Source organism: Vicia villosa, unplaced genomic scaffold (genome assembly GCF_029867415.1).
Source record: "Vicia villosa cultivar HV-30 ecotype Madison, WI unplaced genomic scaffold, Vvil1.0 ctg.000987F_1_1, whole genome shotgun sequence".
Classification (NCBI taxonomy): Eukaryota; Viridiplantae; Streptophyta; class Magnoliopsida; order Fabales; family Fabaceae; genus Vicia; species Vicia villosa.
Window position 1 is genome coordinate 582,177 of NW_026705444.1, and position 22,929 is coordinate 605,105.

Sequence of the window (22,929 nt, forward strand, 5' to 3'; positions counted from 1 at the left end):
CAACACTTCTTTGATGTGTGCGGATGAACGCTTGTGATTGAAACCTTTGTTGAAAGGTATACTAAATGATTCTCTTAAAATAGAATGCACAGCCAAATTAACTGAGAACTACCCTGCCCCAGGTTATAATCAAAGGTTTTGAATTTTCAAGAAATAAAACTCCTACGCCTTAGGCTCAAAAGGGTTGACGAGGGATTAGCATCCTTATATCTCCACTGTTTAGGAATTGAAACAATGCCTGTACATCGTCAGCATAGTCCGTTCAAAAGCATACTGTATGAAGTTGCGGTATCGTTTTCATCATCCTCCCTTAAAAGGTATACAACTTTAGCAGGAGTTGAATATCACAAAATATATGCAAAGTAAAGACATAATTTAAAATGAGTGATAACGAAATAATTAATTCAAGACAAACATATGCAATGCACTGATGATAATTATTAAAATATATAATGTCTATCATAATTTGAATGTTTAAACAAACAGAATAGAAATTGCAAATGAAAGTAAATCTAATGATCTAAAGTTCATTCATTCTGACATTAATCAATCTTTTTGTGATTAGGCATGGGAGCAGTGATCACCACAGGGGTCTGGGGATGATAGAATTCAATTTCACCAGCATCGATCATGTCTTGAATCTTGTTCTTCAATGGCCACCAATCATTCGTATCATGCCCAGGGCTATTGGAGTGATATGCGCACCTCGCATTGGGCTTATAGCTGGGAGCGGAAGTGTTGGGTTTTACAGGAGGACCCCTCACAGTGATCAAGTTTGCTTTCAACAAATGTTGTAATGCCTGAGCCAGTGACATGTTGATCTTCGTGAACTGACGCTTAGGTGCATCTGGCTTGCGTCTTTGTTGTCGTGGAAATGCCCCAGTGGGTAGGTTGTGTTCATTACGACCTTTCGGGTTGTACACAAACTTAGTCATGCGAGGTTCTTCAGGTGAGTTGAAGTCAATGATATTTTCATCAATTAAGTCTTGAATCTTGTGTTTCAACGGTCCACAATCCTCTGTATCATGACCAGGACTATTCGAATGATAAGCACATCTCGCATGATACTTATACCCAGGAGCGGGATTAGTAGGAAATGAATATGGAGGCAATAGAGTTATCAAGTTCTGATTGAGCAGTTGTTGCAGAACTTGAGACAACGGCATGGGTAACGGAGTGAATGACCGCTTAGGTTTGGATTTCCATTTATCATGCCCACCTTGCTCCCTTTGTTGGTCCTTCCCCTTCTCGGCCAGAAGTGCCTTTAATTCTTCTTGCCCCTTGGCCAAGTGAAAGATTATTTTCTGGAACTGATTCTGAGCCTGAAGATTTTTGACAGATTGTTCGAGATCCATTTCCTTGCTGAAATAAACAGCGGGAAAATGAGGCATTTGTTTTTGTGAAACCTGTGATGCCATGTTTATGAATGATATGATTATGCATATGCAATGTTTTCGAGGACCTTGGAATTCAAATTTGTTTAAAACAAAACAAAAGAAACTTTATTAATAATACTTAAGGGAAAGAATTTGCAATTTGTTTTATTCGTATCTTTTACAATAATGAAAATTTAAAACTAGGAACAATAAAAACAAAAGTCTTCAAGTCTCCCATGGACGTTTCCTTTTTGAACCGATGAAGTTGTTGATGCCTTGCTCCGCTTGAAGTAGCCTTGTGAGCTCTAATACTTTCTTTTCTTTAGCACGAAACTGAGCTTCAAAAGTGTCTCTTTCTTCTTTTAATTGAATCCAAGATCTCTTTAATTCTTCGATGTCAGTTGGCATGTCTGGATGAGCAATAACTTGAGGAACTTTTTCCTCGCAATCGGGCTCCACTATCACAGATAGGACATATGGATAAGGCATGACGAGACGTTGAGCACGAGTGCGCACCCATCTAAGATAAGGCCCCAAAGGAATGGAGTTTCTCTGCCCCAAGCTCTTGCTATCAATTCTGTTCACCATATCCCATGCTCGTATAAACTTTCGGCGGTGATTTTGAGTATCATCTTCATAATCAAACACAACCCTTTGTAAAAGCATCTGATGAGGACCATCTCTTCGAGCGTAACCAAACTGTCGCAAGGCCAAACAAGGATTATAAGTAATACCCCCTCGTATGCCAAGTAACGACACATTAGGATATTGTCCACAACGGTCGATGATGGTAACACTCTCCTTGGATAAGGAAAGCCAGCGGATATCAGAATGAGAGAGTGACATTATTCTCTTATGCCATTTCAGCCTTTGATCGTTCCTCATTACTGAGCGAGGAAAGTGCGAAATAAACCACTTAGATAGCAAAGGTATGCAACACATAAGAGTCCCTCGTTTCTTCATAGTACGAGTGTGAAGAGAGTGTAGGATATCTCCAAGCAAGGTAGGAACTGGATTGCGTGTCAGAAATATCTTTATGGCGTGCACATCAATGAACTGATCAGGATTAGGGAATAATACCAAACCATAAATGAGTAAAGCTAATATGTCTTCGAAGGCTTGATAACTCATGGACTTCAAAAACATGCGAGCTTTTCCGAATAAGAACTTAGCGAGGAATCCCTTGACTCCACTTCTGGTTTCCCAATGACCATCAATATCAGACTTCTTAAGATGTAAAGCGGGAGCGATAACTTCTAATTTTGGAATTTCTTCCAAACCAGTGAACGGAATCTGATCTCGGATGGGGAGTCCAAGTATGTCAGCAAACTCTTCCATAGTAGGTACCAACTGATAATCCGGGAAAGTAAAACAATGATGCTCGGGATCGAAGAATTGAAATAGTACACTCATCATTTCTTCGTCAAAACCTGAAGTAACTAAACTGGGCAAGAGACCATGCCTTTCAGAGAATCGGGAACCTCCAGGAATCTCTAATACCAATTCTTTCAGTTCGGAAGGTATCTTCACAAAGTTAACTCGAATGGTGTTTCTAGTCTCCATGACCTACAAGATAGAACAAAGATGAATTCCATGGTCCTCGAATGGTTAGTCATGATGTTATGATGCTTATGATGTTTATGATGTCATGATGTCAAGTAGATAACAAACACAAACAAGTCACACAATTTTGCCTTAAGGTTAGGCTTGCATGTAGTCCAGAGGTGCGTACCCTCCCTCTGAAGTTTAGTCGGTTCAAACCTGTCCTATATAAAGATCGGGTTCTAGGGAGCTCATATCATTGACCTTTCTCGAAGGCGCTTATCTCAGTTCGGCAATCGAGTCGCCAACCGAAAAGGTCCTGAAAGTCCAGTCCATATGAGTGTAGCTTCGAGTATCAACCAACTTCAGTCGGAACCAAAGCCAGCCATCTCGCTACTTTCTAAAAGGCCAAAGTCAAGTTCGACTAAGGTTCTAAGGGCGAATTAGTGCTTAATGACACCACGCGGCAGCCAAGCATTTCCTCAGGTCGGATCCCAAGGAACACCAGGACAAACCAATGTGTCACACTAACGATGGCCATCAGATCAACCACATCAGTATACGTTGTGCAGTCTCCTTGATCTCATGCCATATACCTAAGGTACTCAGATCCGGGTTAGGATCTTTCACACAACAGAATACCAAAAACAGCCCTGCAAAATTAAATCAAACAAAGCAAACAATAGAAAACATTTAAAGTGAATCCTAAACTTTTAAGGTAACCCCTCTTTTATCGAAATTTATCCCCAGCAGAGTCGCCAGTTCTGTAACACGGTGAACTGACTTTTATAATTGAAAATGTCGCGGTTAAGCAAGAGTCGTCACCGACTTTTATTTTATCCAAACAAATTCAGAAAGGCTAAAAGAAACAGAAAAAAACCTTTTAAAGAAATCTAAGTTCGGGGGGTAATTTATGCAAAGGGAAGGTGTAAGGCACCCTTTGCATCCATGGTTTTCCATGGGCTCTTAATTGCTTTGCTTGCTCGTTTTCAGAAAATGTAGATGAAAGTAGAAAAATGGACTTTAGCTCGTAAATGAGCGTAGCCAGTTTTTGAAGAATTTTGAGAAAGAATATGAAAATTGAGCATTGCAAGGCAATTAGGGGCAATTACCTTAAACTCAGATGATAGGTCTCTTTTTAGCCTTTCAGAATGAAAGGGTCTATCCTTGCCATAAGAGGGCAGGAAGCCTTTCGTTTGGAGGTTGAAGGGTCGTCGAGATATCATTCGCCCAAAGACTGACCCATGCCATAGAGAGGCAGGTAGTCTAAATGGAATGATCAGAATAGCCTTTGTTTGTAGGCAACCAGAAGATACCTCAGCCTTATTCGTGGGCAACTTCCGAGGGTCGAGGTCATGTTAGTGTATCGAAGGCAGCATCATTTTAGGGTCTCATGACCTTTTATCGAGGCAACATGGCTGAGGTATCCTCGTATTCAAGGGACTGGCTATTCTGCAAAAAAGCACAAGGCAACAAGGCAACAGGCAACAAGGCAACAGAGAGGGTTACCCAAAAGCGTGCGTGTGTGCAACATTCACGTGATTATATTCAATTAATTATCTTGTAAATTAGCGATTCTAAATTCAATTCATGGTTGTCACTCCCTATTTTACTAACCACGCAGATAATATAAGGCAAGAACAACAATAATATGGGGGAGGGGACAATGAAACCAGCGGATCCCTTAGTAGGGTTTGACATAAGTAATAATTAAACAGAAAGAATAAAAGATTAGAGTTTAGGGTTTTAGGGTTACCAAACTCGCAGCTTCGGCGGTCATCAAACCCTGAAAATTGAAAAGGAAGAATAAACAGAAGAGGGTGAGTGTATGGCTAATTCAGTGAGAATTAAAGTTAACCCTAACTTAATAAAAAATGTTAAAGAGAAATTAAATAAGAATAAGAACTTAGCTTCGCATTTGATCTGATAGGGTTAGTAGCCAGAGGACGCTTTAAGGTTAACCCTGAAAAGAGGCAAGGCGGAGGCAGAAAAAATTGAGTGTAGGCAATGTTTATTTAAAAAGACAAACCCTAAAAACAGGAAATAAAATAGATTTTCAATTTTTAGCGTCGAATACTTAGCTTCGGTTTTTTGAAGGCGCATGATTGGGAGGAATCATGTTGCTAACCCTGAAAAGAGCAAAGGCAAAAAAGATGAAGGCAAGGCAAACCCTAATTATTTAAAAGGAAACCAAAATAGATTTTAGATTAAATAGGGTACTTAGCTTTGAATCTTGATCGGGCGCGTTGTCGGGGGCGTTGAAAGGTAACCCTGAAAAGGCAAGGCAAAGAAAAATAACATATATCTCAGTGTATGGAATGATCATTGTAAACCCTGATTCAGGCGCAAATTGACTAAGTTTAATATAATAAGTGAAATCGAATTAATTAATTGTTGGTTTTCAACCCAATTAATTAAATCGGTGAAAATAGGGTTTCGATTAAATGCCCTAACTCTAATATATATTTTTAATAATTAATTAGTTAATTTAAATAAATAATCTAAACAAATTAAATTAATAAAATTAATTAAAACAAATAAATATTTTTTACTTATTTTTTTGTGAAAAAGGAAATTAGGATAAATTGCTTTTTAAGAGACTTTCTAAAAGATATATATTATATATAAAATATTTAAACAAAAAAAAAATAATAAAACAAATTATTTAATTAAAAAAAACAATTAAAAGACTTAGCTGGGTATTATTCTGGTGTGGTGGATTGCTGAGGGTGTATGATGCGCTTTCTGCATGGTGGACGTGGGATGAGATTCTGTGACGATCAGAGGGTTGTGGGATGAGGCTGCATCGTAGCGCGCGTAGACGGAGATGCATGGGATAGTAAGGTATATCTATGCAAACAAATTAGTTAAAAACACAAGCGACGTTGGGGATCGAACCCACGTCTATGTAGTAACCAGCCTTCTTCTTTAACCAACTGTACCAAATCCATGTGCTGTTAACATAATCAAACTCAATTAATATATTAGAAAATAAGTCGCTTGGAAAAATGAAAAGACCGCGCCCTGAACCTTCTTCTTCTTCGTGAATTTTTTCAGAAACAGAGAGAACCTTTTGGCAACGATTCTCATGAGTAGCCATAACCTGTCAATACGAAAAACCATCATACATGCCAAATAAATATCCAAGGAAGGCCCAGATTCGGTGAATATGGTGCCCCAAACATGCTGGCATCCATATTTTTGTCCAATTTTGCTTGGTTTGAGAAACCCCAATTATGGAGCTTCCAAACCTAACAATGGTGATCCCCGCTACCTGCGCTTAAAATTAAATTAACCAGTGCAGAAAGTTCACAAATATCATCATGAACACAAATACATACTCAAATTCGATTCATAATGTGTGCACGATGAAAATCGAAACCTGAAAAAGCTTGCTCAAACCGTGATAATTGATGTCGCAATTCTGGAGAATTTGATGACTTGCAATATTATGGAACGCTTCAGAGAAGGTCGGGGAGTCAATCTTGATGCTTGGAATGGCTTGAATCGGCTTAAAACTCTGGTGCAATCTCGTTCTCGTTCGGTTCTGCGTTTTTTACTTGACACAGAGTTTCTTGCACCGCCCTTTTTCGTCTTCTTTGTTGCTTTTTTTTTATTCGTGGGGAATCTCCTCCCAATAGGGTTGACTGCTGACCTATTTATATCTTAAGAAAACTAGGTTAAATATAATTAGTATAAAATCATACATAAATGGCCAAATTAACAAATTAAATATTTGTTTTGATTTATCTCAAATTAGAGAGAATCAAATCAAATATATTAAATGCTAATTGTCTTGGAACAAAATCTAAGCAAATTAAAATATCATTCTATTTTTTCATGAATAAAAATGGAAAATAAATGTAAAAAATGCTTAAGTAATAAATATGAAAATTAAGAATTAAAATAAGAAGAAAAACTATTTTTTTGTGATTTTTTTCAATGAAAATAATTTAAGACTAAAGTTAGAAAAATAAAAGAGTAAAAACGTCAGCAGTGGGATCGAACCCATGACCTTATACCTGCAAGCATCACACTCTTACCAAATGTGTCAATACCTTATTTGTGGCAAAGCGTAATTCGCAAATATATGAGGGCAAATTTTGGGGTATGACATACCTCGTACTACATAGTAATGTTATCTGCTTTCCTTCTTGAACTTCAGAGGCTCACAACATGAGTTGGAAGAAAATAGAATAAGCTTTGAATTCTTCAGAACTTCAAGTCTTCAGAGTCACATCTTTAGAGTCTTCAACACTTGGTCTTCAAAATCCTTTGTCTTCATAAACTCGAGTCTTCAGAGCTTTATGGTTTCAGAGTCTTCAGAGTCTTTTAGCACTTGGTCTTCAAAACATGTTTCTTCAGACTTCTTAATAGAGTGATAACTTATGATGCTTCTGCTTCTGAAGTAGTTGCTATTGTTCATCAAAACGTGTGTAGCGCGAAAACATAACCTGATGACTTCTGATGTTTTGGCCACGCCTTTTCATCAGAATCATAACCTGTTTGTTAAGTACTCAACAAAAGAAACGTTAGTATAACAAAATTGTTCATACCCACATACACATTGTTATCATCAAAACTCAAAGACGTATTACAGAACCAATCTTGTTCTAACATACCTCATTGTTCATTAAATATTTTATTATCATCACAACCTAAGGGATATGGTATAAACCAATTTTCTTCCAACATATCATGGGTATTATTTTTGCCACAAGTATTATTTACAAAAGTAATAAATTATCCTAAATCACCAGGACCGGCCCAACATATTTGGAGGCCCGAGGCAAATTAGTTTAGAGTGTTTTAATAAAAGTTAATATTAATTTAAAAATTATTAATTCTTTATTTAAATATAATTTTTAGATTTATGTTTAAATTTATTTAAAATAGTTTAAATTAGATAAATCTCATTTATTTGATGGTAATTTTCTCTTTATATTAAGAAAAAAAAAGATAAAGTACTATATTTTTAAAAAAAACCTAGTAAAAATATTAAAAGCCCTCCATTTATTTCATGTTTTTATAAATTATAAGTTTTTTTTATAAAATTATTATAAATGTGTAAATATATTAACTGATGATAAAAAATATTTTTATTTTTTAATTATTTGTTGTGCTTATTAAAAGCCTATAGACAAAGAAATGTAATGCTGATTTTTTTTCTTTGATTTTTAAATCTCTAATCATTTGTTTTGTTCTAGACTTTCTTTTTATTTTTCATACTATAATATTAATTAAAATAATGATATAAATATAATTGTAAGTAGTAACTAGCTAAATTGTAAAACAGCCACGTCACAACCAAAATGCAAAACAGACTATGCAAATAGAAAAGTAATATTGTGTTTTGAAAAAGTGGATTGTGATCATATATACACTATGCATAGAAATATAGTGTTTTAAAAAGTGAGGCCCTAGGCGGTGGCCTTGTTTGCCTACCCCTAGGGCCGGGCCTGTAAATCACCCCAATAGCAGAACTAAACCTTCCTAAAAGATCATTAACAACTGAAACAATAACAACACCTAATACACAAGAATACTTAACAAGAAAAAAATCATAGCCACCCACCCATAAACCTCATAATAAACCCAACAAAGAAAAGAACGTTGTGATATCGCGATGATTTATCTACAATTCCTTGACAAATAATTTCAAATCAATAGTCGTAAAATATGAGTCCGGTCATGGTTTAAAAATAAGAAAAAATCAATTTGAAAAAAAAAACTAAAAGAAGGACTAACATGGCTTGATTAAATTTGGTAAGAGATTAAAAAGAAAACTTTTTTTTTCTTAGGGACTAATTTGGACTCTTCCTTTTTTGCGAGGGACTAAAATGAGTTTTCACTGACAGTCCAGTCACGATTCAAAAGTAAGAAAAAAAAAACAGATTTTAAAAAAATATTAGTAGAAGGACTAACATGACTCAGTTAAATTTTATAAGAAATTTAATATGAATTTTTTTTCTCAAAGACTAATCTGACCTCTGCAGTTTTTTGTGAGAAACTAAAATAAACCTTCACTTTTAAAAAAATTATATTAATATTTATATTATCTCCCTCTAAAAGAAATACATTATTATTTTTTATTATACAAACTTTTATCTCTCTATATTATTCAATTTTTCTCTTTTAAATATTGTATATTTATATAATCAAATTAATATTAATTGTTATTTTACTTTATAATTTCCTTCTAATCTATTAGTATTTTTATGTTAAATATTTTGAGTATTATTTTTACAATTTAAAAATACATCATTGTATTTATAAAAAATAATAAAGCTTTAATTAAATTTATTATAAATATTATAAAGTTTTATTTTAATTTTTTTATAAAAATAATTTAAAAAATAATCTGTTTAGAACAGATAATCCAAAGTCTATATATGACTGAACTTAAATAGTAATTTTCAAATCCATAGTATAACATGTGTTTTTTTTTTTTTAACAAACTCTAAATAAACCTTAAGATGTTTAAGAAGGATAGCCCATTTTAACGGGTGCAGTTACCGTGCATAGATAAAAATCTATGCACCGTGCATAGATTATTATGGACCCTTGGATCATTAGATCAAATTCTAAAGATCAATTGTTATTACTCAATACTCAGCACTCACTACTCAAAACTCAATACTCACCACTCAATACTCATTACTCAATACTCAATATTGCATTAAAAACATGATCCAATGGCTTAGATTGACTTATGCATGGTGCATAAGGAAAATCCTTATGCATATTAGCCAATGCCCATTTTAACATATGTTTCCTTTTTTTTTTTTGGTCAAAATAAATAAATATTTTTTTATCTTTGTTTGTTAGATAGTAGATTGAAATGGTGTAAATAAAAGTATATCCTAATAAATTAAACTCATATAAATTAAAGAACTTTATAAGACATTGTTGTACAAAATAAAAACTCCTTAATGTTAGAAAAATGGTAAAAAAGAAAATCCCATAAAAAACGTTTAGCAATAAAAAAAAGATAAATAATAATAGAAAAATAGAGACGAGAGAAAAAAAAAAAAAGAAGCAAGAGTACGACTGGTAGCATATTCTGAAGTCTTCTCTGCTCGTATCTTCTATCCAACAGCCACACACACCTTCACAGTAGTGCGCAATACACCGCCTCAAAACGGTTGTTGCAACCATAACGCATCGTTCCTTTCTGGCTGAAGAAAAAAAAATCCAGATCGAGCAATTTCAGATCTAAGCAAAGATGAATATTTTCAGGTTAGCTGGGGATATGACCCATCTGGCTAGCGTCCTCGTCCTTCTTCTCAAGATCCATACCATCAAATCGTGTGCTGGTAATTTTTCTCTCTATTCTCAACATTACTTTCGATAATTAGTTATACTTTTGTGTCAATTTTGAAATTTCAAGTAGATAATGTTAGGATCTAAGAAGAAATGAGAGTAGAGTGGGGTTTTATGGAGTGATTTTTTAGGCATTGCTTTGGAATTTTCCTTTGTTAGGGTTTTTGTTTTTAGGAGAAGTGTTTCTAGTTATTGTTACTGGAGATTTCAATTTTCTGTGGCAGTTACTAGTTAGTGTAACCTGATGAAGCATTCTTCAGTATTTGTTATAGTGGAGGAAATTATGGTGTGCCTTTTATTTGGGATTTGGATAATGTCTGACCATTCAATATGAAGACCTACACTAACACTCCTGAGATTTGATCTCGGGTTTAAGGCGTAGTGTCAAGCCTGATCTCGGCCGTCTTTGAGGGCGTGCGAGGATGGGCTATGCACAGGGCCAAAAATTTGTCGCGATTAAACTATGGATAAATAGGGTCTCTATTTGTTTTGTCCCGGTTAAATTGTGACTAATCTACGCAAAATTTCCAAAAACTTGAGACGACTCTGAATCTGATAGACTGATACACTTATTATAACATATGTTTGACAATTCAGACAAGTATGCCAGTGCTTTCTGGAGGCAGGAACTGTAGGTTAATCTCGAAGTGCAATGTTAGTGGTTTGACTATGTACTGGAAATAGCATGTGTTAACTACTAGTGATCTTTAATTTTGGTAGTTTCTTTGGTAAGTTTGAAAGTTGTATGTATGTAAAATTTGGGTAATAAGATTGATATATAGGGATATATGTAGTTAGAGTTGTAGATGAATGAGGATAGCTGCAAGTCTTTTGTGAGTAATGTAGTTATATGTTGCGGTGCTGCTTAGGCAATTGAAGTACTTTATGGACGAACAATCACTGTTTTATTCATTACCAGATGAAGGAAAAAAAGAGGCAAAGTGATTAAGAATAAAAGTAATTCATTAGAGAAGTAGATATCTACTTATCAGTAGTTTTTTTTTCTTCATTTTTCGGGCATTAGTTGACTGGTCTAGTCTGATTTTTTGTTAAAAGGAGAACTGTGTGTGTTTTTCTTTGACTTTTGATGCATCTTATTTATATGCAGGTGTCTCGTTGAAAACTCAAGAACTCTACGCACTTGTTTTTGCTGCTCGCTACTTAGACATCTTTACGAATTACATATCTCTATATAATACTGTTATGAAGTTGATATTCTTGGGAAGCTCATTCTCTATTGTGTGGTACATGAGGTATCACAAAATTGTCCGTAGATCATATGACAAAGATCAGGATACCTTCCGTCACTATTTTCTTGTATTGCCTTGCTTAGTGTTGGCCCTACTTATCAACGAGAAATTTACATTTAAGGAGGTTAGTATAACTAAAAATTTGTTGTTATTTTACTTCTATAGCTGTTGTGCTACCGTACATGTTTGACTATTTTAAGAGCCAACTTCGCATTACTTTAACTTTCTTTTGCTTTTCCAAAACCGTTTATGCACGAAATAGGTGGTGTGGACATTTTCTCTGTATTTGGAAGCTGTTGCTATACTTCCTCAGCTAGTACTTCTACAGAGAACTAGAAATATTGACAATTTGACAGGACAATATGTCTTTCTTCTTGGGTAAGCTATGGTTCTTTATCCCAGTTTTAACATTTTATATTACTATGATTTATATGGTTCTTGTTATTGCATTAGTATTGGAATTAGAAGCTATTAACTTCTGGAAGTATTTCAACTACTGATCAATAGCCAAATAACTGGAAAATTTGTCTATTTTTATATATGTTTTTTATATATGTTCCCGTAGAACAAGCTTAGCAGCGGTTTCTCTAGGATGAAGATGCAAATCATAATTGCAATTTGATACAGTTCTGAGTCATTGAAGTAATACTCTTCAAATCTAGGTTGTAAATAGCGCACCATAGTGGCGTAGCGTGGCGGCATGGCCCCTCACTGCTACACTATTGGCCTGCGAAGCGCTATCAACGGTAGCGGCCATAGCGGTGCTATGAGTCTATGACAGCACAGTAGCAGTGCCATGTGGTTTGATGACCACTTTTCTCAATTTGGGACAAAACCGTAAACCCTAATATTTTGAAAAGTAATTTATAACTTTTTAAAGAGTATGTTGGTCTTTCCCACCCTTTTATTGTCCTAATATTTAACCCCACGCATTATGCTTTTTTAGTTCCCCTGTCTGTTTTCATTTTCTGCATCGTTCTCCCCTGAACCATTTTCAGCTGTGTCTTCTGCATTCTTTGCCGTTTTCATCCATTTCTTCACCATTCACTGTTGTTCTCCTCTGTTTTCCTCTGCTCAGCTGTTCTTTTCTGATTCTTTGTTCTGCTTTGCCACTTCTCCTTGCTCTGTTTCACAGCTACAACCTTTTGTTCTGTTTGCCTTGCCTTATTTCTCTCTTTGATAACCATGGCATCATCATCCTCTGTCACTGCAAGTGTAACACCAACCTCCAGCAACTAAGTTATTTTAAATCTATTAGTAACAACCTTGACATTGGTTGGCAGTGGAACTCTTCTAAAGACCACAGCTAGAAAACAATTGTTTGTGATTTTTGTAAGCACCCTTAAACAGGAGGAATGACACAAGCTATGAAGCATCAGTTGGGAATAAGGGGAGAAGTAAAATCTTGTTGGAAAAATACTTGCCGATATTAAACAAATACTACAAGAGAGTTATGATAAAAAGCAACACGCTGCTGATGGGTATATGTCTGGGTTAATATCAATGAGAAGGATGATGATGCTGTGCAAGATTATATTTCTAATTTGATTTAGACGGGAACTCATTTTGATGGGAAATGTATGCTGTTGGAAGTTATGTTTACCGTTGGAAATTTGTACTATGCATGCCAGTGCATTTTCTATTTTTAAGTATTTATGTATGCTGTTGGAATTATGTTTACCATATACATTGTTTTTTAGTCTTCACTATAGCGGCCATCCCGCTATGCCACTAGAGCATTTTGGGGTTTCGGTGCTACACACAGCTATCCAAGATTTCCAACCTAGCTTCATATAATGATTCACATGAAGAAAATCATAGCATTTCATGTGATGTGTGGTACAGATTCCAAAATAGTGATTCAAACTCACCTAAATAAAAATAGGCGTAGCTAATGAGGATAAGACAACAAAAGAAATACAGAAATTATTAGTGTGCAGTAGTGTATATGGACCAGCTTGTCCACTGGCTTCATTGAAAATGATGGATGGAATTGGTCTTTTCTTATCATGAGTTGAAAGTTTTATATGTGGGAAAGCAAAATCTGCTTATTAAGTTTTTCAAGTTTATGCAATTACTGCTGAACTGGTGTTCTATCATAAAGAAAATAAGCAATGGTAACTTTGTATATCAGAGGAATCCATTTGCACATGTTTTAGCTCTCAAGCTTTAATACCTAAGAACTCTGATGCAAAATTTAGGATGGGTTTGGCTTGTGGATTATTTTCTTTCAATTTATGTTCTTACTATTGCTAATACTAACTGACATGTCCTTTATTTTCAGTTTGTTTCCTGTTTTCAACTAGTTGTTTCATTTTGCACTTGTTTTTATTATTTTCTATATAAATCATCAAGAACAGGAAACAAAATATAAACAAGGTGATGTTTTTGTAATTATTAGTGAAAATGAAAATAAAGAACTGAACATTTACATATCTCAACCAAAGCATTTCCCTTAGTTTGCCAAGGTTATATTGAACTGTTCAATGTCCAAGATTGACACAAAAACAGATATCTGTTAATCAAGTATTTTCTCTGAAGTCATTGTTAAGTTTTACCAGATTGTAGTCTGCATTTTGCTTGAGTCTATGTAAGAAGTTAATCTTGAACTCTGTCCAAAGTGGCATTTGGTACTGTCAACTGTCTGAGGGCCTAATGAAGATTAATGGTTTAGTTCAGCTTTTACAAATCTTTTGGGAATTATTTCAGTAGATAACGTCATTTGTATGTAATTTCTTTGAGATTGGTTCTTAATGTGATGCTTACAATATTATTTTGCCTGTCAAATGCAGTGGGTACAGAGCACTATACATTCTCAACTGGATCTATCGCTACTTTACCGAGCCCCACTTTGTCCACTGGATAAGTATGATTCTCTCTATTGTTTTTTGTTTAATAGTTATTATTATTTTACACTTTGCAGTTACCTTAAATAAAAACACAATCTTTGCATTGGTAACTAGATAGTTTATGGTTTGGAGCGTGTGCCTCTTTATCACATACTCTCAATTTCAGATTAAAGACACATTTGTACCAATACCATTGTTTAAATGTTGCTTTCCGCCCAAACAACTGAAAAAGGCGCTTGAATGGTTTTGCTAATCTTTTAAAATATCTACCAATTCTATTTCATAGAAATCTTACATGCAAACATGATAGTTGCCAAGTGAATTTCACTGTATTCGGAAATTGTCTTTCTGAGTCATTTTGATTTGCTATTTTGCAGCATGGGTTGCCGGGCTTGTTCAAACACTGCTCTATGCTGACTTCTTCTATTACTATTTCCAAAGGTAAAACTGGCCTACTTTTCAGGTCCAATTTATTTCTATTAACATAATCCTTGTTTATGTTGGTTTTGAGCATTTGAAAATATTGCCATGCAGTTGGAAGAACAACCGGAAGCTTCATTTGCCAGCATGAGTGTAATTCTCCATACATAAAACCAAGGTTCTCATGCCATGTGGATTATTAATAGTGAGCAGAGAAGATTAAGTATATCCGTCTAGACAGTGGTTTCTGATTTATGATTCCATATTTGTTAGTTTTTGTTCCTTCAATTAAATACTATTGTACTAATGACTAGAAGATTATAGATGAAAAAGTTTCAATTGTTTGTGATGATGGTAATCATGCAATATTGATATGTTCTAGAATTTCTAGATGCAGGTACAATGTTTATTCTAGATTCAGTTTCTCTAATGATGCAAGGGTCTTCTTGATTGACCCCTATTTAAAACTGTGTAAACTATATGGTGAAGAGAATTTATAAATTCTCGATTTAATTAATTTTGTAGAATTGATTTTGGATAAAATTATAATGTGATAACGATTATAATAATAAAAGTGATCTGTATGAAAGATATTTAAGTGGTGTTAAAATGGCTTTTGGGTGTGTAAATTACCATAATGGATTTTAACATTAGCAAGGTTTTAAATAGCGGTCCCGTCACGGTTGCGTAAAGGTTTTTGCGATTTCGATTGGTATAGATCTATTGCGGTTACAGTGTGAATTAACTACAATTTGTTTTTCAATATAGAAGACGGTGATAACGGTATTGGTTTTGTTTTTCAATATAGAAGACGGTGATAACGGTATTGGTTTCGGTACTTTCCAAAATTGTTTTTGCGCCGTTTTTTCAAAACCCTGAACATTCGCGTGTGTGTAGATTTATTTTCTCATTTATTTATTTTTTATACATTTTCTAAAATTTCATATATAAATTTTAAATGACAAATATAATAGATCACAGGGAGGATAAAGACATAATATTTTTCATCTTTATTTTTCTCTTTATTTTTTTAATTCAAAATTTATACACTAACAAACAACATATATATATATATATATATATCAGGAGGGTAAAGAGATAAAATAAAGATGATAATATTTTTCATCTTTATTTTTATTATATGCCATGTGATGTGAATATGACAATGCTTGATTTAGAGTGCAAAAACATCTTTGATATTTTTTTATCAATGAAATGCATCAGATGGATGCAAATTAAATTTCAATTTGGCTATCAACAAACAATTGTCTTTTCCACCAAGACGTTATAGAGAACATTGCAAGATGAGTATGATCAAGGGAACAAGGTGAGTGAAAGAGAAGATACCATTTGACACTAAGGGCACATTTAATGAATGATGAAGTAAAGCCAAACCTAAAGTATATGACTTGGTTTAAATCAATTTAATTTACATATACCACTAACTTAAAACTTCAAAATGATCTCTCAACATGTTTCTACTTCTACTTAACAACATATTTGTCCCATCTCTCAACAAGAGACTTTAAGCCCACCTCCCAATCTTCTAGCTCTAAGAACCCATATTTAAATACGTACATCATTCAAACTAGGCAATTTTTTTATCTCACCCTTATACATTCTCCTGACCTTGTGCGGAATTTTCAAAACGTCTCTCTTTTTTCGGAGGTGTATCTCCAAATGCATTAGAAATAATTTTTCTTAGGTGTGGTTTATATTATTTTTTAATAAAAAAATAACAAGTGTATTTAAATATCTTTTATGGAGTGAAAATAGAAAAAAATTGCACGTATAAGAGGAAAGTATACACTTGTCATATTTTCATCGAAAAATAGTATAAACCACACCTAAGACCATTTACAATGGGGTTGTTGAAAAAGTTATTAAATAGTTGAATGGTTGTAATGGGGTGTTGAATGAAGTGAAGTGAATTAATTGGCGTTGAAAAGATTCAACATGTTGAAGATGGAGTCAGGGTCACGTAAAACACTTGGCAAAATCTTATTGGTTGCTGTGATTTTGTAGATTTTTATATCATCCTAATTATTTGGGTCAATTATTTCATAATAAATCAATTTTTTTTTAATTTTCACCAAAATTAATTATTTGAGGTCTATAAATAGAGACCTCGTTCATTTGATTTGGACACAGAAAAAATTAATTTTTTCTCTAATTTAAAATATAAAATTAGAAAAATAAAATTCAAATAAGTTATGATATATATAGCCGTTAGATTAAGTAGTCTTACCCGATCTTACAATACACCCTTTTCATAGTATAGTTTCTTTCTCTCTCCTTAATTTCTTCTTCTGCAACTGACACCCAAACCATGATGGTGGTGATAAGAACTAACACCGTGATTGTCCATAAATCATTTGCTAGTGGTGGTTTTCGGAAAGCTTTATTAGATGAGAATTTCTTCACCCACCTCCTAACCTTCTTGCTCACCCCTGGTGAATTTACAACACTGCCCCTTGTTTCGGAAGTTCATTTCCGAAAAGGTATTTTTTTTTGAAAAAAAGGTGTTTTCGGAAATGAACTTCCGAAAACGTGTTTTTTTTAATATAAAATATTGATTTCGGAGATCCATCTCCGGAATAAAGTTACATTTTCAGAAAATGTGGTGTTTCGGAAGTTCATCTCCGAACTCACCCCCCTTGGAGGAATTCGGAAATGCACTTCCGAAAAAAGGTCTGGACAGAAGAAAAATAACAAACAAGAACGATTCGCTTTATTTAATCGGATGAAGACGATGGAGGGGACGCTGCAACAGGTTAGAAAGTCCTGATCCTCTAGAAATCCATACCACATTGTAACTTACCAACATAATAAACAACAACAAAAAACTTATGAGCAAACTATACTTACATCATAGTGGTGTAAATCCTTATCAGCCACTCGCAACTGAAAATGATTAGCACGAACTTGAATTTTCCTTCCCAATTTTCCTTCCCAATTTTCTTTCTGAGACGACGGAGCCGACTCTAGAGTAGCCTTCTGTTTAACTTCGGCAGTCAGGCTCTCGATGGAGATCAGAGCCGAACTCAAGGAAGCAACCGGCGCTGTGACAGATGGAACAAACGGCGCTGAAACAGATGGACGAACAACCGGAGCTGCAACAACAGACGGAGGAGAGGTAACCGGGGCCGGAGCATATGACGGAGGAGGTGGATGTCCGGAGGAAGAAGGATTGGAGGTACGTCCACCGCGAGAGCCACGACCACCACCACCACGGCCTGATCCTGCAGCATTGATGGATGATTGTTGAGAATGTGCAGGAGATGGTTGACTCCGGCGACTTTCGGGATGATTTCCTCCACCGCGGCGAGACATTGTGATGAAAGCAGTAACAAGAGATAGAAAACGCTAAAGCAAAGAAGAAGACTTAGGATCGAAAATGATTTGGGATATTTTGAAAGAAAAATGGGTGAGAAGCTTTTAAATAGGAAAGTGTTTTAGAAGTTAACCGTCTGAGAGTGGTGGGGAGAAGGAAAAGGGAACTTCGAAATTTCAAAAGGTTTTTTATTCTTTTAAATAGGGCGTGGCTGTGGAGCTTCCCAATTTTTGTTACGTAGGCTTTTAAGTAGGAAAGTGTTACCACATTTCTTAGAAGGTAACCGTCTTAGAAGGCTTACGTAGGCACATGTGTCCACATTTCTTACCTGATCAGGGGACGTCATTACAAAAAAATCAAACAAAGGGGTGCGCTGGGAAAGTCAAAGTTCTATGTTTATAATCCAGAAGATGGATAGTGTTCGCGGCGATGAAATCCAAGAATCTACATATTGAAATCAGAACAATCCAAAAACTAAGATGATAAATCCAATACAAAAACACTGTGCGATACAATCCGAAATCAGAACAAAACAAAACAAAACACGTCAAAGAAAACAAAAACACGTTATTCTGCCCGACGAGCGTTACAAAATACACATCAAACAAAATAAAAACACGTTATTCTTCCCGACGAGCGAACTCCTCCGAATGAAGATAATTATACCAATCCTCATCCCACTCAGTATCAGAACCATCAGCGTTGATCACGCCTGAAGACTGAGTCTGCACGTCCGAGCCATGGACCCCCAGGGGACGAGAAGCAGAACCAGTCAAAACCTTCTTCTTCTCCTTCACCTCCTTCACCTCCTTCTTTGAAGAACCCTTTCTTCCCTTAGCGCCACCCATTCCTGCGTAAAAATGAAGAAAGAAAGGTCCATGAGACCTCCTTTTATAAAAGAAGAAAGGGACACAAACTTCAAAGAAACAGGCACAATAAACAAAGGCGTTAAAAATAAAGTACTTGCAAATTAAAACGGACACTCCCTACCCTCTCTAGAAGACGCAGTCCTGCGTGCTGGTTGATTGTCTGACATGTTCTTGTAAACAATTGAAATCGATTAATATGCGAGACAAAATAAAAAACAAAAAAATTTGAACTTCTGATACATTTCGGAAGTTCATTTCCGAAAACTGGGATGGAGGTGTTTTTGGAAATGAACTTCCGAAACACCCCTGCGATGGAGTTTTCTGCAACTTCCATGGCAGACCCCTAAACCAAACTTCAAACCAAATCAAAATGCTTCTAAACAACCTAAATACTACTAACAACCTAACCATATATCATTTATGCAATTAAAACCCTAAATAACATGCATTTGAATAATAGATCTAAAAATTTCAAAACTTACAAAGTGTTAGGATTGAGGGCTTTTGAATGTTGTTTAGCAGTGTGATTGGAGCCTTGATGCAGCTTTGGAATTCTGTTTGCACAAATTTTCGCCTTTGCCACTTTTTGTTTTGATTTAGGGTAAATGATTGGGGGAGGGGGAGTGTTTTGATAAATCTGCAGAAATCGCAGTATTTCGGAAGTGAACTTCCGAAATAATGTTTTTGGAAATGAACTTCCGAAATAAGTCAATTTTTTCAAAAAAAGACGCTTTCGGAAATTAACTTCCGAAGCAGGGGTATTTTGGAATTTTCGCTGGGGGTGACCCCCATAGGGAGGTGGCTAAAGAAATTTTCTTATTAGATATTCAACATCACTAATATTTATAATGGGTTTATAGAATATCACTATTTAAAACCTTCACCATATTTCTAGAAAAAAAATGAAGATTTCAACTCTAAAAAGAATTTAAATAACCAAATTTAAAAAAATAAAATAAAAATAACTTTTAAAAAAAATTATTTGGGTAACCAGGTTTAGAGGGATCCCTACAAATAGGAGTCACCCCATAGCGCCTTTGTTTTAATCTTTTAACCAATGCGCCATCCCCATGCGCATATGTGGAAGCCCAAAATGGGGCCATGTGGGGTGGCACCAATGCCTAAGATCTTTTTTTTTTTTAATTTTTTAATTTTGTTGTTTTATATAGAATTAAATATTTAATAAATTATTAAAAATATGGAAATATATATTAATGATAAGAGATGCATTAAAACTTTTTAAAAAAACGATTACAAATATTGTAATGCCTATTGTCACCGTAACGACTGTCAATTTCGCACCTAGGCGCTACCCGATTTTGTTGGGGTAGTTGTCGACCCCTACCCATTTGAGGTTCTTGTTGTGTTTGGGTAGGTAGACCTTGGAATAGCCCCTCCATGCGCTCGTTGTCCATGTACTTTTCGATCGTACTATTTAAGAGTCAGTTCCCCATGCCCTCAAAATTTTGTCGTGGTGGTAGGGTAGCCATATATGGTTGGTAGCAACTGGAACAAAATATTCCCCCTTGGGTTCTTGCTGTAATCCAACCCCGTACCACAAAAACTTGAAAAAAAAAGGAGGGAACATGTTATTTCCAATTTTTTCTATAAGAGAGTGAGAAAATTGAAATAGAGTTGTAAACTTACTTTGTTGCATAAAGGAATGTGTAGTTGACGTCGTTTGTAGGGGAGAGTGTGGGCATTCTCTACTAACCCCATACTTGGAGCAAGAATGCGCATCCATAAAATGTGCAAGTATTGTTTTTTGCTTCTAACAGAGAGATTGATACAATATGGCCAAAGCGGCAGACCCCAATTATACTTTCTAATTTCATTGATATTGTCAAACAAACTTAAATAAAAATAATTGACAGTGTTACCTGTCGACTATGGAAATAAGTGGTTATCAAAAAGTATCATAAGGTAAACCTTAGTTTTAAGGAAAGTTTGTCTGAAGGTTCACCTTAGTTCCTCTGTGCCTTTCACCCATGGTTAGAAGTTGAGGCATCTTTAAGAACTTGGAAACTTGCTTGGAAGTTGAAAAGTTTAAGTTTTTGTGAAGAAGTGAGATGAAGTGTTTGATGAGGAAATGAGTTCATTGAAGGGATTATTTATAGAAGGGATGGTGGATGCTGAAGTCTTTTGCATGGGTACCGAGTGGCGAGCATGCATGCAAACATAGGTAAAAGCTATAATATAGGCGTACATGCATGCATACATAGCTGTAGTATGCAGATGGCATTTGGTTGTACGGTAAATACAAGGGAACCTTGTTGATGGCTGTTTCACAAGATGGAAACAGTAATACTTTTCCAATTGTGTTCGCTCTTGTGGAAGGTGAAACTGATGGGGGTTGGAGTTTCTTTCTCAGAAATCTCCAAACATACACGTTGCTCCCCAACCTGGGCTCTATTTGATTTCAAATAGGCATGCTTCCATTGAGAGTGCGTACAACAATCCAGCAAACAGTTGGCACGACCCACCTTCAATGCATGTCTACTATATTCGACATATTGTGCAAAATTTCATGCGGGAGATCAAGGATAAGGTTCTTTAGGAGAATCTTACCAATGCTGGATATGCATTAATTCAACCAACGTTCCAACATTATCGACATGAAATCGTATTGTCAAATTCGGATGAAGACAGATGGATAGATAATCTAGCCAAAGAGAAATGGACTAGGGCTTACGACAACGAGCAACGATTGGGGTGCATGACTACAAATTTTGTGGAGTCAATGAATGGTGTTTTTAAGGGAATCAGACACCTTCCGATTACTATCTTGGTGAGATCAACCTACTTTAGGATGACTTCCCTATTCGCAAGAAGATGTGAGTGGTGGAGTGCAGTTTCAGAATCGGGACAACTGTTCAGCGAAAGCTGCGTAAAATTTATGAAAGAATAATTTTCCAGTAGCCACAATGTTACATCTTTCGACCGATTCATGTGCACCTTCAGTGTCAAAGAAACAATTGACCATAATGAGGGCCTGTCGAGACAAGAAAACAGGGTTCTTCTAGAAGAAAGGTGGTGTGACTGCGGAAAGTTTCAAGCCTTTCGCATGCCTTACTCCCATGTCATAGCAACATGTTCATATGCGCACCGAGATGTCTTAGCACTCTTATCTCCCATTTACAAGACCGACACCTTGCTCGGAGTATACAACAATGCATTTCCAGTGATGGAAAAATAGGATTACTGGCCTGCGTGTGAGGGGGAGGTAGTTTGGCATAATGACAACATGCGGCGAAAGAAAATGGTCGACCCAACAGCACACGTATCAGAATCGAAATGGGTGATCATGGAAAAATGGAAAGAAAGTGTACCATATGTCGTCAAGTCGGGCACAATAAAATTAATTGTCCTAATCGTGGAGAAACCTTCACTTACCAATAATTGTATGTCATGTATTTGTACTATCTTTCGTGAAATCAACTAGACTTTATTTATTCCTAAAATATTTTGGTGTTACAACTGAACATACACAAACAAAGATTAAACAACAACACAAACAACGCATAACCAATAACAACATAAACAACTCTAAACAACAACAACACAAACAACACTTAACAACAAATAGAGACATAAATTAAATACATTAAAAAAACTACAATATTTTCACAATATCATAACTGTTGCACCCTAAAATTTATCCACCCATTTTTAACCTAAAAGAGGTTTCACATCACATTCATAAACACATTTCATTTAGGGCATAACTCAATACATGCATTCACAACATTGTTATTTCTCTAAGAAATTTGACAAGAAAGAAGATTCTATCAAAAGATTTCTTAATTAAAAGAGATGAATCAGAGGTTTCATTGAATTGCAATATCTTTACCCTGTTCTTCCTGAAATTAGGGTTTCACAATTCTCAGATCTAGGGGTGTTCATGGGTGTGGGTCGACCCACGAATCCGCGAACCTAAACCTAACCAACCCATAAATTACCCGAACC

The 22,929-nt window shown here is 35.4% G+C and overlaps 1 protein-coding gene across 1 annotated transcript; it reads left to right on the top strand.

The window, feature by feature from the left end:
• Positions 1 to 9,940: 9,940 nt before the first annotated feature.
• LOC131632693 (ER lumen protein-retaining receptor) lies at positions 9,941 to 15,174 on the top strand. The gene is made up of 6 exons (XM_058903428.1): positions 9,941 to 10,234; positions 11,350 to 11,615; positions 11,754 to 11,869; positions 14,284 to 14,357; positions 14,718 to 14,781; positions 14,875 to 15,174. The coding sequence occupies exons 1-6, from the start codon at positions 10,144 to 10,146 to the stop codon at positions 14,909 to 14,911; spliced, it is 648 nt and encodes a 215-aa protein (XP_058759411.1). The 5' UTR covers positions 9,941 to 10,143; the 3' UTR covers positions 14,912 to 15,174.
• Positions 15,175 to 22,929: the final 7,755 nt, after the last annotated feature.

Coding starts and splice junctions, on each gene's coding strand:
- LOC131632693 (XM_058903428.1), top strand. CDS start 10,144: ATGAATATTTTCAGGTTAGCTGGGGATATGACCCATCTGGCTAGCGTC. Junction 10,235..11,349: donor TACCATCAAATCGTGTGCTG/GTAATTTTTCTC, acceptor ATTTATATGCAG/GTGTCTCGTTGAAAACTCAA. Junction 14,358..14,717: donor CCACTTTGTCCACTGGATAA/GTATGATTCTCT, acceptor GCTATTTTGCAG/CATGGGTTGCCGGGCTTGTT.